Source organism: Prunus persica, chromosome G8, assembly GCF_000346465.2.
Source record: "Prunus persica cultivar Lovell chromosome G8, Prunus_persica_NCBIv2, whole genome shotgun sequence".
NCBI lineage: Eukaryota > Viridiplantae > Streptophyta > Magnoliopsida > Rosales > Rosaceae > Prunus > Prunus persica.
The window spans coordinates 5,723,051-5,738,242 of record NC_034016.1 but is presented as its reverse complement, the minus strand read 5'-3'; the positions used below and the strand labels follow the sequence as shown (position 1 = coordinate 5,738,242).

The 15,192-nt window shown below is 35.3% G+C and overlaps 1 protein-coding gene across 2 annotated transcripts; it reads right to left on the bottom strand.

Moving 5' to 3' along the window:
- On the bottom strand, positions 1,920–7,944 carry LOC18768001 (protein-tyrosine-phosphatase PTP1). Of its 2 annotated transcripts, XM_007201456.2 has the most exons (9): positions 7,346–7,935; positions 7,180–7,276; positions 6,978–7,060; positions 6,721–6,861; positions 6,251–6,385; positions 5,016–5,164; positions 4,779–4,920; positions 2,601–2,673; positions 1,920–2,429 (listed from the first exon to the last, which is right to left on the bottom strand). In XM_007201456.2, the coding sequence occupies exons 1-9, from the start codon at positions 7,529–7,531 to the stop codon at positions 2,425–2,427; spliced, it is 1,011 nt and encodes a 336-aa protein (XP_007201518.2). In that variant the 5' UTR covers positions 7,532–7,935; the 3' UTR covers positions 1,920–2,424. The 2 variants fall into 2 exon arrangements, 1 of the variants encoding a protein (XP_007201518.2); XR_002273003.1 differs by lacking the exon at positions 1,920–2,429 and having other exon boundaries at positions 4,779–4,915; positions 7,346–7,944.

The following is a 15,192-nucleotide window of genomic DNA, read 5'->3' as shown; positions in this document are numbered from 1 at the left end:
AAACGACTTTAGGAAAAATTCTTTGGGGCTTTTTTTTTTTCCCATCTCAGGAAATGAGTCAAACTTAGCCACACAAGAAAAATGTTGCTTTTATCCTCTTAAAAGCACATAGAACATCACTACGAATAAAACTTGCAAGTCACGGGTATATATTGAGTCAAATGTATAGTTAATTTTTTCCGACATTGAGAGTCATGTAAAGAGAAAGAGAGAGAAAAAAAAAAAAACTGTTTCAAGGTAGAATCTCCCAGAACACAAAAACAAAAATAGGATGGTGGTGCTTGGTAAAATTGCTTACAAACAATAATAAAATGATTTCTATACTGCTATATAATATTGTATAGGTATATGCATATTTTGTGTGTGATGAAAATGTCACTTTCTGTGCAATTTTATCAGGAATTAAGGCTAGACATGATGTTGAAACTTTGGTCATATTGTAATAATTATGAATGGTATTCCTTCTATAATTCCATCCGTTGTTACTTGTGTATATAGATATGGATAAAGCATATAATTTTTTATATGGAAACGTGTAAATAGATGCAAGGTCTTAAAGATTGTGCAAGACTCAGACAATTTCTCGTCCGAAAATGGTGCCACTCTTTGACTTCTATCAAAACAAAAAGCTTACCACAGCCAACAAGTTAAGTAAGTTTTACGGACAATATCAAGTGGGATCCTGCTAGAGTCTAAAGTGTGGTCAAGATCTGCATAAGCTGCAGCAACTAAATGAAAAGTACTTTGGGTCTTATACTAGCAGAAAAATTTGTGTGAAACGGGAATAATATTGGTCAATCACAAATTGTTACGCATAGTATATCGTGATTCGTTAGAGATAGCGAAAGAGTGTTATCTCAGTTTCACACGTTTCTCCTCATACTAGACATACTTCATGTGTGAAAATTGAGTCTCTCTTTGATGATCTTGTGCATTCTCCAAGACCAAGACATTCAGACTCGCATAACAAATTTTGTTTTCTTACAATCTATAACAATTTATAGAGTCAAAATTTTTGTACTTGCAAATAATCATTTGGTTTAGCGACACTGACTTTGTTAAAAGTGATCATAATTTCAAATTTCATGTATTGAATTCAATTGGAGTTCTCTCTTTCATGTTCATCAACCCAAGAAATCATTTTCATAACGTCGCACACTAAATAGCGGATCAGAGTTTTTGACTTATAAGTTTATATTTTATAAAATGACAAGTATTGGTGAGGGATGATTCAAATTTTGAGTTTCGGATGCCGAAGTAGATGCATCAAATTGTGGGCACGCATGATCTTGATGTTTTCGGATGTCTGAGAATTGAGTTCGATCTAGAACTCTGGGTTTAGTTTCTGATGCTCAAGTATAACCGCGTTTAGATGTTTCGAAAACTTGTTAACAAAATGCGTACGCAATTTGTGAAGGTGAAGCTAATCTAAGCAAGTCCATGTTATTTAGCAAGGAGTGAGCCAACTGTTACGAGTCTATCAACCGAATGGATTTAGATGGTCAAAATACTGGGAGCCTAAAGCAAAACGAGGACAAGCTTTATCAAATCCCTAATTACACTCCACCTCTATTTATGTCTTCTTCATGGTTAAGCAATTATCTGTCTACAAGTCTAAAACACTATTACAACGAAAGGGAGAGAGTATGAACTAGAACAAAGAGAATTAGAAAATTTTCCCATCAATATTTTCAACCGAATTGAGTTCACATGTTAAAAAGTCCAATTCTCTTACAACTAATCTCATAATAATAATAATAATAATAATAATAATTCTAAAATACTCTTAATATAGGAAACCCTAATAATTAGACCCTAATTTTTTTAAAATAAAGCCAAATGAGGAGTAACCAACCCTTAATTTCTAATTCTAATACGTAAAGCGGGTTAGGCAAAAAGACAAATAAAAACAAGATACAAAAACATAATTTTTAACTCCTTCCATGCTTAAGAAGATAGATACAAATCTTCTTACATTCATCATCCAAATTAGGAATCCACATTCACAAAACCCATATTCTGCACCAAACTTCCCTGTCATCACACAAAACCCATATGGTGCTTGTGTTATGGCCGGCCCCTCCTAACGGCCTTTGCACTAACAAAAACAAATAAAAAGGAAAGGAAAAAAAAGTTCACCTGGAATAACAATTAGCAATGAATAGAAACTCATGAGTATCAGTGTTATATGATTTAGACATACAGGTAGACTTGTTGGCGCGGCAAACAGGACCTTTGAAATGCCTAACTATTCAGATCCATGGTGCCTTCGTGTTAAAAAAATCGTGGAACAGATGATTCGGGGAGACTTAATTAGCTGTTAGCAGCACTATTTGTTCCACCAGAATAATGATGCATCACACAGTTCTTCAATAAGCAAGTAGGTCGAGCACTTCCAGCATTATGGAGCATTTTTGTTATTGATCAAGCTGCCACAAAAATAGCAGAAAGCAGCGCATATTTATTCATGATTAACACTAGAGCTACATGTCAAAATGTTCTACAAACTTGCTGACCAAAAAAGCTATTACGCAATTCTAACCATGCTGTGGACACTCTTCTTTTAAAACACAAGAATTTAACAGTAATAACGGGAATACCTCTATTGAGCTCATTTGAGACGAGGTCTTCCAATTCATCAACGATGGCAGAATAACAGAAAAAATATTGCTCCTAATGAACCACAAATTGGAGAGAGTTGGAACAATTCTTGTAAGAAAATGTTGGCACAAAATGAGACAGACAACAGTATTCTGAAATATTTACAACAAAACAAACCAGTACTCTGAAATATTTGTGACATTTTCTATCAAATATTAGGATTAAGCAGTTTAGATAAGATTCAAAATCCAACCAAAACCTCCAAAATTTAGCAGAATTGAAGTGCCATTCTCTAACACTCTGATTGTTTTTCCTAGATTGACTTCTATGAAACTCTTGTTAAATTCTGGTTTGTCTTAATCATTTATAGATTTTAACCAACGGAGTTTTTAAGCACAACAATACCCTTAAAAAATTTGGGTCAGTAACTTCAGCTCAGGTACTAACCCTCATAAGTAATCACAGAACAAACTCACTAACAGCAAAGCCTATGGCATCAACAAGAAAATGCCCTACATACTTCTTTCATAAGTAATGAGATTTATTCAAAAGCACCAAGGAGGCACAACCCATGTACACAAAAAGCATACTTGGCAAAAAATTAGTGTAAGGAAACTAAATTGTCTACAAGAGAAATAAAAAATGATGAAGAATTTCTGAGTGTTAAACCGGTAGATTTATCATTTGCAAATGAATTGGCCCAGATTCAATCAATAATGGGATTCTTGAAATAAAAAATGATGAAGAATTCAGTGAAGTCCATCTAAAAAAGGGTAAAATGCACTTTAGGTCACTGTTTTGCCCCAAATTCAATTTTGGGTCACCGTGTTTCTATTACTCCCCATTTCATCACTGTGTTTCATTCTGTCCACAAATCCAGTCCAATTGCAAACATCCCTCCATTTACACGCACATGCGTGGCTATTTTAGTATTTCGCCACACTCATTCCCAATTCCTCCCACCATTCTGGATGCAGGTACCAAGTGTCAGATTCATCAATTTTCTAATAATTTTCCACATAGTATCTAGTAGCCATACTCTCAGGGGCGGAGCAAGGTCTTCTTTAAGGGTGCATCAACATATTATTTTAAAACACTACAATTTTGACAAAGACCAAAATTTCTAACAAAAAATTTTAAGAAATACAAATATTAAAGAAACAAACAAAAATTGTAATTACAGTTGGAAAATTATGAAACAAATATTGTGGTTTAATTCACAACACTTACAAGTTACACCTCACGCGGTTTGCTGAGGGACATCACATTTTAGTTTTTTTTTTAATTTTAATTAAAAATAGAGAAAGGAAAATTGAGAGGAAAGTGAGATGAGAGATGATAAAACTATGGGGCCATTTGGTAACAATTTTGTTTTTAGTTTTTAGTTTTTTTTTTTTTGTGAAAAAAAGTTTAGGGGAAGAGGAGCTACCCTATCCCAGGGTTAGGGCATACCAAGGCCTCTTTGAGGACTTGTAGAGGGGGTCTTAGCCCATTTTTTGGTTTTTACAGATTACCCACCAAGGGGGATTGTCGGCAGCTGGACTCGAACCTAGACCTTGATAGCAAAGATAACAATCCTTACCAACTCAACCAACCCTCGTTGGCAAGTTTTTATTTTTCAGTTTAAGATAGGGAGGAAATGAATGGAATAAAAGAGGGAGGAAAAGGAGGGAAGGAATGGAATGGAATGGTACCTAAAATGAAAACCAAAAACTAAAAACAATTTCAACTATTTTTTTCTTTCAAGGTTTTACTTCATTTCTCCCTTATTCCTCCCAAACATTGCCTCTCTGTCTTTAACTAAAAGGCATAAACAAAAGAGTTACCGAACAGGGCCTAAAAAGCAATTTTAAATAGTTTTTCATTTACTCTTTTCTGCTTTACGCAATCTATCTTTTTGGGGTGAAAGATGCCACCATGGTGTTGCCATGCAATATATTTATAGGCCAATGGGAATTTCCATTTTGTACAGAAAATTACTGTGAGATAGGAATCGGGTAATTCATATAATTTCCATTTTGTTTAGCATTTACTGATGTTTTTGACATGTTGTGTATCTATGAAAGCTGCAAGAATTTGCACGTAACGAATAACTCAAGCAAATAAAGTTGGTATTAATTATAAAATAAAAGAGTAATTAAACCAGTAAATATTTAGACAAACAAGGAAGAAGATACCCGTGTTTGGACCATTCCAATTCGCTGAGACCTAAATGTGGTTACTGTATCAACAAGATCTAACGCAGACATGTCCCCAGCTAGAATTCTTTGGACTGTATTATGAATTGTGCAGTATGTTCCAGTTCTCCCAATACCTGCACTGAGCAAGAGAAGCAGCGTGTCAGGCAAACATGTATATATAATTTACCAAACATCATTGAGACATATATGAAAGTCATAAAAAAGAGTTTTAACCTGCAGTGCACCACAATGGGGCCAAGATTTGGTGGTACTTCATATAGTCTTTTCAAGATTTCACGGACAGCAATCCTGTCCTCGGGAACTCCATGGTCAGGCCATTCAGGATACTGAATATGCAATACAGACATGGGTGGTTCCTCTGACTGCAACAATAACAAGTAATAATGAACATCTGAGTCTACAGGTCAACAGGACTGCATCAAAGCATATGTATGCATATATTATCAATTAAAAGACAAGAAGGCTCCCAATGCCTTCTTATATTAAAACCGCTCAATGTAAGGAACATGATAAGAACCAAAAGGTGAAGCCTTATTTTCTTTTCACATGAATGTAAAAGTGAATCGGGAGACAAAAGGTCAGGCATCTTAAATCAATTTCTAAATGGGAAAAAAAGAGAAAGGAGAATCTCTAAAACCAAACTTAAGACAACTGAAGGCCATGCATAAATACAAAACAACATCACAAGGCCCAAAATAAGTGCCATATACTGCTACCACATTCAGATCCATCAAAACGACTCACGCATACACTCCAAACTCAAATTCAGTCAACTAAAGATAAAAGGCCTTAAACTAGCGCATCTAGTAATCATTGTTCTCAAACACTATGGAAAAGGAGAACATGTCATAATTCACAGGTTGTTATTAAGCAGAAACGTGCATCGACAGTCAAAACAGAGTCCAGACGGAAATAATATAAAAAAATATGTTTGGAAACAAGGAGATCAGATATCTTATTTTTTATTCTTCTTCTCTTTTCTTTTTGGTTATTAACCTTCAGAATGCGATGTAATAAAGATAAAAAATGATGCAACAACTCATGAATGACTAAGAATTAATATCAAATAAAAAGAAAGATCTTACTCTTCTTCTAACCCGTCACACACTATTACATCATTCTGACATTAATTGCAAGACATTCTCAAGGCTAATGCGTGAATGAAGTCATAAGCATGCACACAGTATTGCAAAATTTTGACATCAATTTGATAACATTCTTAAAGCTAATGCCTCACTAAAGTTATAAGCAAGCCTAAAGGAAAGAATTTGCTCTGTTTCTTCTAACCAATCAAGCACTATTACATCATTCTGACATTAATTGCACAACATTCTTAGGCCTAAAGGAAATAAGACAACTGATAAGCTTAAGTTCTAGTTATATGCTTTACTATTCATCTAACAGACATTCATATCCTGGACAAGAACGCAAATTATGCAATGCCTTACCTCTTTATAGTTCACCTCCAGAAGGCGCAATTCTAATGAAGTTTCAGTAGTTCTTAGCCACTTAGTGGCTATACATATATTACCGAATTCTCTAGGGCCATTTTCAGCCTGAAAATAATCTCCACACTTAACCATCTGCAAATGCATGGGAAAATATTAAGAAATTAGGATAAAATAATAATGGTAAAGTTTTGTACAATTATTGATCCATCTAATCTGAAATGAAGTTGTTGTTTTACAATCAAAAGCATAAAACGACAAACTGACACTTGTACGAATGTTTTGCTATGAAGAAAATATGTCACATAAATTCAAGAATCAGTAGGTAGGATATTTCAGAAAGGGTTGTAAAACCTAGAATACAGCTGCTTATTCCAGTTTTGCATAATAATCAAAGTCTCTATAACTGTATATCTTCCAATGAGAAGATGCCCAAGAACAATTATCTGCAACTCAACAAAGGAAAGTACCTTGTAATTGTCGACCAAGCGAGTAAGCATAATGACCACAGGGCAACGCTGCTCAAGTACCATCTCCCAGAAGTCCTCGTAGGTGTGCGGAAGTGGACCTTGTGTTGCTATAAACCGGGAAATGCTTTCGGAGGAACCAGTCTACAGTTAAGAACCACTACTGAACAGTCATTAATGTGTTGCTAAGCCGCCTACTATATCATTTCTAATTCCAAACACAAATACAATTATTTATCTAGAGAACATAATTTTTATACCGAGATTAAGCTGGCATTGATGTAGCCCCTTGCTGAAGGTCTGTAATCCTTACAGGAGTTGAGAACAACCCTATTTGTGTCAACTGAATTTTCAACAACAAAAAACCAAACCCAACTATGAAATCCAATTTTTGAGCACGTAAACTGTGAAATGTTAAAAATAAAATAAAATAAAAAAATAAAAACCCAGATTGAAACATACATGGTAAGACATCGGTGTATCGGTTTTTGCTCAAATTGACACTATCAAGAGCCACAGTGCAACTTCTCTTCATATCAGATGATGTTATCCTCTTCGCCTAGCATTGATGAGAAATTTTAATGAATTTATTTTGTGAAAAATTAAAAACACAACAAGCAAAAAAGACCTGTAGCTGAGCGAACTCCTGGTGGATATGGTCAGAAGTCTGGAGCTTGTCTTTGAAGAACTTGAGTGCCTGAGAGCAGTACTTGTACTGATCCGGGGTGAGGACCAGTCTGAGTGGCGGAGAATCGGCCGAGAAGTCCAAGGAAGGGAGGGGTTTGGCTGCGGCTGAAGACGCGGTGGCCGCCATTGCCGTCGATCTCCGGTGGCTGCGGGAGCGCCTGGAAATGACGTTCCCCAGTTTTTGGGGTTTTTGGTTTTTGGTGGTCAGAATTTGATTTGATTATTTACTTGTTGCTATATTGTAAAATTATTATCTTCAGAGTTGCGATTTGTATTGAATTGAGGGGATTGGGTATGATCTGGTTTAATTTGGTTTCGTCTCCCAAAATAGCAGCCGAATCAATTGGGCTCAGTTTGGTTTGAGGTAAAGTGAATGGAGAAGCCAAGCCAAGCGAAGCCAAATCATTATTAGATGGGTGGTTCGATTTGGAAACCTTTTTCTTTTTTCTCCCTTTTTTTTATTTTTAATACAAACTATATTGAGAGAGGGTGTTAGGCTATCTCTAGTCATGGGCCATAGGCCAAATATAGGCATAAAATAATGCAAAATCCATCTTCAGTCGTGAGCTAAAAAATTTTTTGGCCAAATTTAGAGAGCCCTTTAGCCCTCCAACCAGGCCAATTGTAGCCCAGCTTTAGCCTAGGCCAAATATTTTTGTGGGCTCCATACATGTGCTTTTCAAGAAAAAAATTATCAAGTGTGGGTAAGAACACAAAACATCTCGTACAAATGCATATCCAACAACCAATATTAAAGGCACGCTAACATCATTGATGACGTAAGCTAGCCGTTAGGAATTTTTTTTTAAAAAATAGCCTTTTTAAATGTTATCAATATATACGTGTCATATATAGAATATTGTCTCTAAATAGTAGTTTAATTAAATTAAATAATACGTAGTTGTGGAATGTATGAGTGTTGTATCATAGTTTTTCTCAAAATAATAAAATATGAAGGACCCTAAAATATAGTCTTCTATGGTTGAAGATGGAAAAATTTAGCCATACACTATTCTTTAAAAAATTAATGTTTTGAAAGGCTAAATTTATAGCCTTGGATTACATTTAGCCCTATGACTGCATTTAACCATTTAGACTTTATAAGCCCTTACGATTATGAATCGAATTTGTATTTTTGTATTAGTGTTATGGCCAAATTGGAATGCGATAAAGTATATCTTTTATTACCCTTTTGAAGGCTGGCTAAGCAATCCCTACAGCTAACTAAAGGAAAATAAGAGTCTCTCCCCTTGTGAGAGTTTAGCTAGCCAAAGCTGAATACTGTTACAGTTGTCAAACCTAGAGTGAAGTTTTGATAGGTCAAGAAGTTTTCTGAGAGTGCTTTTCTCTTTCTATCTGCTGGCAGCAATTATGGATGAGGTTCTTAATCGTTTTGCCACTAAGTTTGCTTTATCTAAAGAAGAAGAAATAGAATTTGATCTTGGTGGGAGTTTGTTTGATGGAGTGGCTTCTGATTTGTACTCTCTGGTAGGCAAACTACTTACTAAGAATGTTAATAAGGCAGCGTTTATTGGTACCATGAAGAAAATATGGCGTCTGAAAGATGGTGTACCCATCTCGTGTGTAGATGCCAATCGTTTCCTTTTCACTTTTTCATGTGAATCTGATAAACGACGAGTTCTCCATGGAAGTCCCTGGACTTTTGATAAGGCTTTATTGCTGCTCGCAGACTACAATGGCCTCTGTAATCCGGCAACGGTTCCTCTCACAACTCAGGACTTTTAGTGAAAGGACCCGCCCCGAATTTTCTCAAAACCCGAGACGAACCCTTTGGAATTCCTGACATCACCCCGATGCCAGGCCCACTTACTAAAAACCGAGACTTCCTGCCGAAATTTTGGCAGAATCTCCCCTATAAATTGGACATTTCCCAAAATTTCAACCTGCATAAAAACGCATTTAATATCCACAACTGGCAGCATGCACAATATAATTTCATGCAGTTCACACAAACGGCCTTCGGCCTTCCAATAATTCTCAAAGAACTACCAAACATGCTAACAAAACAATTCATGTCTTAAACAAGGCAAACAATTCAAATCTAAATTATGACTAACATTTAGTCTGCGGCTGCACCTAATAACCTTAGACTGCCTACGTACCCTCCTTGAGGGATCAAGCCACACGTAGTTCTTCCATAAAACCCAATTCCACATTTGGGCGACACCTTATTTCATTTCTCTGTATTTCATATAATCTCCCCATACGCCGGTACAACCAACGCCACGTATGGGGTCTGTCTCAAAGTCGGATAACCTACGCCACGCGAGATCTGCACATCATATCACATATCTCTCCATACGCCGGTACAACCAACGCCACGTATGGGGCCTGTCCCAACGCCGGATAACCTACGCCACGCGGGACCTCAACATCATATCACAAATCTCCTCATACGCCGGTACAACCAACGCCACGTATGGGGTCTGTCGACACGCCGGATAACCTACGCCACGTGCGACCTCAACACAATATCACATAATCTCCTCATACGCCGGTACAACCAACGCCACGTATGGGGCCTGTCTCAACGCCGGATAACCTACGCCACGTGAGACCTGAACATCATATTACAAATCTCCCCATACGCCGGTACAACCAACGCCACGTATGGGGCCTGTCCCAACGCCGGATAACCTACGCCACGTGGGACCTAACTTTCACTTGGTGGTACTTGTAGCGAATCCAGAGCCTCTTTCTGAAAGAGAATTAAGGCTATCGTAATCTCTTCCACACTTGTTCTGCCCGGCTACGTCTCGCAAGGCCCATATTTCTCCAGCCATGCCCAGCCGTTTTGCAAGCTCGGCTCCCCCAATGAACCCCGGCCGCTATTCTTCTCATGCCTGGCCAATTCACGTGCTTTAGGGAATTGCCTGAGTTAGGTGGATTTCTACCACCCCTAAACAGACATCTAAAAAGGATTACTTATATTTGTGCCCTTACGCATTTTTCCTTCTTGTTTTAATAGTAATACTAAGATCAATTTGAGATAACAATAATGATTGTGATCACATAATTCTACTTACACGACAAAGGAAAAAAAATGTTCCCACTTTCATTGGTTTGACATCTGAAATAGATTTGGTAGTATTAAACAAATTTCATCATTCACCAAATTATTATTTAAATTTGTTTTGTTTTAATATTTAAAAGTTATTACTCTAGTTTTGTATTAAATTGAGTTCAATATATGTGAGATGTTTCTACTATTTTTAATAATAATGATGCAAGAATAACTTTGTTTCTTTAATTATTGAACACTATGTTTGTCACTAATTTAATTCTATGAAAAGAATTTCCCGTATGTTGTAATAGCACGTAAAAATGGTCTAGAACTAAAGAAGATTGTTTCTTATATTGGACAATATTATGTGTTTGTTTAATGTAGTCAATATGGTGCACATGATAGTATACATTATAACCAAAAATCATTATCGTAAGTGCACATTGAAATCACAATATATTACTAAAGCTTTTTGGGAAGTTGGAAATCTTAATCGCATGGTATATGTAAGTGATGTGAGATGCAGAGACCAACCCGTATGGATAGGTATACATTTACCAAATTGTACTTCATGCTGCACAACTCGGTGATTGTAGATACAAGACATGTTTCTATAGATGAGATCACACTATGTTTTTGCATATACTTGCACACAGCCAAAAGAATAGAATCATACATGATGTTTTTACGCTATTAGGAAACATTTATTGCTTATTTTAATGTGGTGTTAGAGGTAGTCTTATGTTTGCAAGGAGAATTGTTGAAAGTACCAGAACGAGTACTTGGGAACTCAACTAATGAACAATGGAAATGGTTTTGTGGGATCTTTTTAGTTGAGAGTCCTTTGGCCTTGTTTGGTTCACGAACCATATTTGATGGGAAATGATTTCCCCTGTCATTTCCAAAGGTATCGCAAATGGAAGATTTCTTTCCCATGTTTTGACAAATTGGAAAGTAACTGGGAAATATCACATTATTTCCTTTCCCATGTTTGTTTTGAGTAGGAATGGAAAACAAATTTTGTTTAGTTTCCTAATTGTATCGTTGGTAAAAATATGAAGGAAAAAAAACTGTTCATTTTATTAAACTTTCCAATTTAATTATTAAACATTACTCGCCAACATCCCATTGATAGTCCCACGAATATGCAAAATTTTAGTTTTTCACCTTGTATTAGATTAATTCTTGTCTACTCTTTTTGACAATACCACCAATGAATTCAGCTAATTCACAAAATTATTAACCTATTGGAAGATATTATTTTGTAAAGTTATTATGGGTGTGCTAATCAATACATGGGTATTTAATTTTGCTGGAATTGGGTGTATTCTTACAAATAAATAGAAGTCCATATGTAGCTATAGCAGTTCCTTTGCATATGAATTAAAAACAAAATATTATACTAAAGACAAAAAAGACTAATTAGCACATTTTTTATAATAAAAAAGTTGACTTCACCATCTCAACATCCTTCAAAAGTAGTTTCTCAAAATCCATATGCAACTAGCAGATTAGTTAACCAAAATCACTTCACCATCTCAACATCCTTCAAAAGTAGTTTCTCAAAATCCATATGCAACTAGCAGACTAGTTAACCAAAATCACATGATTCAAAAAAAAAAAAAAAAAAACCAACTACAGAATCATCAAAATTCTAAAACAAGCATTTATATGAAATAATCAACAAACTACATATGCATTTCATATAAAAAGAAGACCTTAAATGAATTAAACATAAAGCTATTCATCAAAATGCCTCTGCAACCAGCAGACTAAAGTTCCTTACTCACAATCTCAAGATTCTAAAAGAAAACCCAACTGCAACATCATCAACAAATCCTCAAAATGCATCTGCATCCGCATCTAAAATTCAAAATACAATATAGCCCATCCAAGCTCAAGTTATCACCTACATTCCAAAATGTTGCACTAAAGCATTTCAAAAAGATAGTTTTTAACATGTCTTTTATTCAAGTTGCAGAACTGAAAACCATTGTCCAATACTCGTGGAAATTGCAACTTTCCCTAAATATAAACTGATTAGAGCAAAATACCTGTTAAACCGAAAAAAAAAAAAAAAGTAGAAAGACATCAAATATTCCAAGTAGTAAACCCAAAATTCAAGTCAATTCATATAAATGAATATTTGGGTGCTTAAGTGGGGAAAAAAGGAAGAAGAAAAATAAACATGGAAAATATTGGGTGATGAATAAAAGTATAATACCTACCTTGTTTGAAGTTGCTCTAAGGATGAGAATGTGAAAACTTGGGTGAGGTTGAAATTTTGTCTTCCTTGTATAAACAGAATTATGAGAAATAGATACGTTCTGGGAAATAGAACGTTGTTAGGAGGATTTTAAGAAATATGAATTAAAAAAGAAAAGAATACCAATAGTTGTGAGATAAAATTGCAATTATAAATTATTAGTAAAGACAAATTAGTCATAAAAAAATACATTTAGTGATGACCGTACTTTCCCATGAGAAGGGAAAAGAAAACCCAAGAAGGGAGAAGGGCTTCACTTCCCCCCTTATTTCCCCTGTGTCAGGCAACAATTTCCCATGCATGGACTTACCAAACATGGGAAAGCAATTAATTTCTCATCCACATACTTCATTTCCCATGAACCAAATGGAGCCTTTATGCAATTTGAATCATTGCCGGTTATTTTATACTATTAAAACTAATATATTCTTTTCAACTAGATGATTTCTTCTCAAGCTATAAATTTTATCTTTTTAACAAGTTTTTGCTATCTCAAGTTGTATAAAGAACAAATTAGGGATGATTTTCCTCAATCAGGAAGCTAAGTGTAAGGAGACAAACAACAAATACAACGAGTATGAAATAACACTGCATAGTATTCTTGATGTTGTAAAGCAATAACTGAATAGGACATGATGATTTCAAGTTGAACGACATTTTTGGGTTGGACATATACATGTCTCCTCATCATCACTATAATCATTCTCTTGGGGCAAGATTAGGAGGAATAGGTTATTACGATCCAAATGAAGAAGTTGGCTGCCAGCAAGTTGAAGCAGTTGGTTGCGAAGAGGTTGAAGCAGCTAGAAGTGCAAGGTAATCAAGAAATTTAACAACATACATCTTCCTTTTCCTCTTCTCATTCTCATCATTTGTCATAAGACGACACACTATTACCAAAAGGAAATTAATGAATTCAATGTCTTTTACCTTTCTCTTACCCATACATACTAATGATAATTAGAAACAAGTGATACATACTGATTTTTATAAAGCGTCCAAATACTTCTACTTCATAAACATAAGCCTTCGCATACCTATTTTGAGAAGGCGAACATGGTTAATCAGAATTAAGGAGTTTTGTGTGTTGTATTGCAAATAGTAACCCCCTCCAAGAGTTGGACCACCGCGACATCTTTCAAAATGTCCTCACATCTACCACATTAAGAATACTATTAAAAACAAGTTACAATGCATGATAATAAGGATTCACCTATACTGGTGATTGTACGAATGTACAACATGCTATAATCAAACTACAGAAGTATGAAAACATCTTTCACATCAGTTGAACAAGAATGTGAAAAAAGTGAGCCACACATTTTAACAAAAGTTAGAATAACCTAACCAAACCGAACTTGTTCAAGATTAGATCGGTTTAGCTGGTTTTGATTCCAACCGACCATCAGATTCTCATCCAAAAGTTTTTCAAGATCTACAAAATCTTAACCAACATCTATAATATATGAACCCATATCTATATACACGGTGGGATGATAGCTGTGAGATGGTGCGATGGTTGCGGTGCGATTATAGGTCCAACTGACATTGGGAAAAAAAAATAGTTGCATAAAGTCGCCACATTCAAAACTCATATTTCCCCTTCTCTCCCCCTTGCTCCTTAACCCATGTGATACACAAAGTTGGTGTATTTCACAACCCAACACAAAAATCTTCAACACTTTAGTTTGATACCTCCAACTCTTTCTTTCTCTCACTCTTAATCCAACCCAGAAATCTCTCGTCAAGATTCCTTGCATTTTCAGCAGGGTTTGCCAATTTGGTTCATTTAGCTTCCTCTCCCCTTTTTGGTAAATTCCTTGCATTGATTAATCTTTCTTTTCTTAATTTCCCATTTTTGTTTTCCTATATTTTGTTGTGCACAATTGTAAATATACCTATACACGTTGGCTTTTGAATGCATTCCCCTTTGACCCAACAAATATATAAACTTTATCATCAGCAAATTTTAAGATTTAAGGATAAATAGTTGTATTTGCACAAAGTTTCCTTGTTTTTTGTTTAACCTTGATATTTACTTTTCCTTTTTCTACCTTTGCATTTTATTAGCTTTTGAATGCATTCCTCTTTGACCTAACATATGTATAAACCTTAGCATCAAAAAATTTAAGATTTAAGGATACATAAATGTATTTGCATAATGTTTCCATGCATTGATTGATCTTGACATTGATTCCTTGCACAAATAAATAGTTGTATTTGCACAAAATTTCCATCTATCAACACCTTTTTAGTTTAATGATTGATTTCTTTGTCTATCTTGGACTCTTGTATGATTAGATGGTTAGGACATGAGATTACAACTGGATTGTTAAAATGTGCTACTTTTCCTTTACATTGAACTATCATTAATTGAGGTGAAAATGTAACTAGTAGAGCCTGATGGAAAAGAGGTGTTTGGCTGAACTTGGATAAACCTAGTTATTTCCATATCTTTTTGGGTATTAACCAAGGATTAATTTTCTATAGCTTTAAT

Coding starts and splice junctions, on each gene's coding strand:
- LOC18768001 (XM_007201456.2), bottom strand. CDS start 7,531: ATGGCGGCCACCGCGTCTTCAGCCGCAGCCAAACCCCTCCCTTCCTTG. Junction 7,061..7,179: donor ATACACCGATGTCTTACCAT/GTATGTTTCAAT, acceptor TTGAAAATTCAG/TTGACACAAATAGGGTTGTT. Junction 5,165..6,250: donor TGGAGGTGAACTATAAAGAG/GTAAGGCATTGC, acceptor TTATTGTTGCAG/TCAGAGGAACCACCCATGTC.